Below are 3855 nucleotides of genomic sequence, written 5' to 3'. Positions count from 1 at the left end.
CCTCCGTCACATGGGCAGCATGATTTTTGAAAGTAAACTACTAGAAATATTACATAATTTACCTTCAACCATAGGCCTAATATTGCCCAGTCAGTGCCCACTGTCGTGTCTGCGGTGTTGTGGCTCTTTCATGGTGATGCTTCCTCAAGTAGGCTAGGCACTTTTCTTGGACACCGCCAGGTGTCTCCTTCTCATTCCCGATGGCATTGGCAAAGGAGAGGAGAAGAGCTTGGAGTTTGTGGAAGGAGGGGCGAGGGTCTAACTTTGTCTTCCTGTGTAAAAAAAACCCTTCGTCTTCTGTCTGTTTGTATTCACCATTGTATTTTTCATTCCGTTCATTCGTTCAAATAATGTTGATATTTGGGGTACACGTGGATTAGCGATGAAGAAATGCAGAACCGTGCTTTGAGGCGCACGAAGAATGGAGTGTGGATTTTTTAAGAAAACACCTGAGCTGAAACTATTTGTGAGCTAACCGACACGTTCTCCATCCAAACTGGATTTTGGCCGTGATTTTTGCATGTAGGAAGTATCATCGGCTACAATGGGCGAGGAGAACACAGACATTTCTAGGGAATTATTGGGTAAGAGAGCACCTTTTCCTGAAAACCGTGATTTATATGCTGTTACGCTTGGCTAAACAACAACAGTAAGTGATAATATTACTCTGTAGCAGTGATTGCTGTCATTGAAATCACCAAAAAAGTACAATGTCGTGTTGTTACTTTGCTTTGTTTTGTTCATTTGGTGTCGATAAACTGCACTCAGTCTACACTTCACAACAGCTGGAGCAGTGGAATGCACGAGCTACCGCTTCGCTTTACGAGTGTAGTGTAGTCTACTTTTCAGGTCAAGTGTTGTGATGTGGAGTGCGTTGTGTGAATTGGACAGGTAACGTAGCAGATGAGGCATGCAGCAGGTTGAACAATGTGCAGAGATATGAATTTCAGATTAACTTTACTCTTCTGGAGAGTTTTAAGTGTAAGTGTAAGCAGCCCCAAAATGTTTTGACATTCTGACACATTTGGCCATGTCCCCCCCCCACTCTCTGACATCAACCACATCCCAATAGCCTACAGCTCGACAAGGTTCCATCTCTTCTCATACGAAATTATTTCTGGTTGTGCTGTTGGCCTCAGAACTACACTGATCTGTGGGGGTAAAGAGTGGGGTGGCTTAGTTATGTCATATCACCCTCTCTCCTATAGCTTACTGTCTAAGTTTATACACCTATAACTACAAATGTAATGTAGGTGAGTCAATATCATATCATTAGGGAATTATAGGTAGTCATATCTAATGCATCAATCTCATTAGGGAAGTTACAAGATGTTTATTGAAAGGGGGAGGTAAGATGATTTAAAACGGGCCTTATAACCACCATATAGAATACGTTTGTAGCCCCCAAAATACACGATCCTTCCATAAGGGGTGACATTGCAGTTACAGAAAGTACATCTCTCTCTCTCTCTCTCTCTCTCTCTCTCTCTCTCTCTCTCTCTCTCTCTCTCTCTCTCTCTCTCTCTCTCTCTCTCTCTGCCCCTACTCTTCCTTTCGAACTCTCCCAGCTGTACAGCACCCCTGCTCTCATCTGCTTTGAGGGGCGGGCAAGGGGTGGTGGTGGTGGTTGTGTGTGTGTGTGTGTGTGTGTGTGTGTGTGTGTGTGTGTGTGTGTGTGTGTGTGTGTGTGTGTGTGTGTGTGTGTGTGTGTGTGTGTGTGTGTGTGTGTTATCTCAGTGTCGATCTAATGGGAGCACATGGGCACCACAGCGCTGAGGTGTGTGTGTGTGTGTGTGTGTGTGTGTGTGTGTGTGTGTGTGTGTGTGTGTGTGTGTGTGTGTGTGTGTGTGTGTGTGTGTGTGTCAGTGTGTGTGGTAGCACATGGGCACTGCTGCACCACTGAGGAGGACTGAGGAATGTGTGGCATCTGGGCCAATGGGATGGAGCCGTTGGGAATGTAAAGTGATATCAACTTGTGGCCGAGTGCCTGTGTGTGTATGTGCTGTGAGCTACAGTTCCGCTATAGTGTGTGTGTGCTTGTGTGTGCGTGTGCGTGTGTTTGTGTGCGTGTAAGGGCATGTGTGTGTGTGTGTGTGTGTGTGTGTGTGTGTGTGTGTGTGTGTGTGTGTGTGTGTGTGTGTGTGTGTGTGTGTGTGTGTGTGTGTGTGTGTGTGTGTGGCATGCATATGGTAGTTGCGTGTGTACTGTTGTGTTGATCAACAGGTTGAAGAAAGGGACAACACACACACGCATGCAGACACGCACACACACACACACACACACACACACACACACACACACACACACACACACACACACACACACACACACACACACACACACACACACACACACACACACACAAATTCCTGGATAGTGCTGCACATTTTATTTGTCACACAGTAGTTGGTGTGCTATCTTTTTTCTTGGTGGAAGAAATAGAAAGACTAAAAACAACATACTGTATTTAATTCTTCCGTCTGAATATTATTTTAGAAGGAATAGGAGAACAGTGTCAAAATACTTTGTAATCTAAAAAACAGTAGTATGCAAACACCAGACCTAGTACACTGCTGTTTCAAATTCTAGCTGCTCCCTCTGAAGGTTAACTGAGTTCATCATTGAATCCAGACATCACATTCCAGTTTCAGGGTCAGTCAGCACTAAACACACATAGACGACTGGTAGAACCACCTGACTGATATGTGCAGTGTGTTATGTGTAGTAGTATACAGTGTAGTGGTGTAACATTCATGTAAAGCAGGGGTGTCAAACTCATTTTGGTCCGGGGGCTGCATACAACCCATGTGGACCTCAAGCGGGCCGCATTAGTAATATCATCGCAAAAAAAAAAAAAAAACAGAGCAGAGGATTAGTTTTCAGTACTATCGCGTTATCTTTTCAGCATGTTTTAAAAGTGTGTTGAATATGTAGAAAGCAATGCAATACTGATAATCCTATGCAAAATGTCATTGATTTCATTCATTCATTGCCAACCGTCAATTAATGAAATACGGGACAGTTCATTTTGGCGGGGGCTCTGGGGGTTTTCCCCCCGAACATTTTTTTATTTTTTTTTATTTTTACACCCGGGCCGGATCGAACCCTCTGGCGGGCCGGATGCGGCCCGCGGGCCGTATGTTTGACACCCCTGATGTAAAGGATGCCAACCAGCAGAGTTTGTCCATCTGTCTTTGTCCATCTTTAAACTTCCCTCCCAAAGACTCATACAGATACAATAGTGCTGAGCTATCGGTCTGGACTTTTAGCTCTTGTAGCCCAAAGGTTGCCGGTTCGACTCCCGACCTGCCAGGTTGGTGGTGGGAGTAATGAACCAGTGCTGTCCCCCATCCTGCTCCATGGCTGAGGTACCCTCAGCATGGTATTGTCCCGCCGCACTGTTCCCTTTCGAGTGCCATTGGGGGCTGCCCCCTTGCACGGGTGAGACATAAATGCAATTTTGCTGTGTCACAATGACAATGGGATTTGGAGTTTCCCAGTTGGGCTATCACTTTCACTTCTACTCAGGTTGACCTTACCCCTCACCCCATATCTGGATAAATGCAGATGTGTCTATGCAATATCCTTGATCTGTCTACAGTATGCAGGTTGTGGAATATCTTAGCGCTGTCTTGGAATGTGTTTTATGTTATGTGTTACCTTCCTGGACACCTTAAAAGAGAATACCTGCCCATTTTGACATGCTGCTGTATCGCTCATACGGTACTACCCTTGACTTGTCTGTACCTGATGGCACAGCATTTTTGTGTTCAGCTCTCTCAAAGATTTTAAAGGGGGCATATTTTGTTTACATTTTTAAAAAGAAAATGATTTAACATACTCCAAATATCTTCC

At 44.8% G+C, this 3855-nt stretch overlaps 1 protein-coding gene across 1 annotated transcript in view; it reads left to right on the top strand.

Moving 5' to 3' along the window:
* Positions 1–240: 240 nt before the first annotated feature.
* LOC134436350 (F-actin-uncapping protein LRRC16A-like) overlaps positions 241–3855 on the top strand; it is a 69306-nt gene continuing 65691 nt past the window's right edge. Inside the window, exon 1 of the mRNA XM_063185508.1 lies at positions 241–584. Coding sequence (XP_063041578.1) covers positions 545–584 — 40 coding nt within the window. The 5' untranslated portion in view covers positions 241–544. The remainder of the gene's footprint in view (positions 585–3855) is intronic.

Source organism: Engraulis encrasicolus, chromosome 20 (assembly GCF_034702125.1).
Source record: "Engraulis encrasicolus isolate BLACKSEA-1 chromosome 20, IST_EnEncr_1.0, whole genome shotgun sequence".
NCBI lineage: Eukaryota > Metazoa > Chordata > Actinopteri > Clupeiformes > Engraulidae > Engraulis > Engraulis encrasicolus.
The sequence above is the reverse complement of the archived record's forward strand: the minus strand, read 5'-3'. Positions and strand labels throughout refer to the sequence as shown.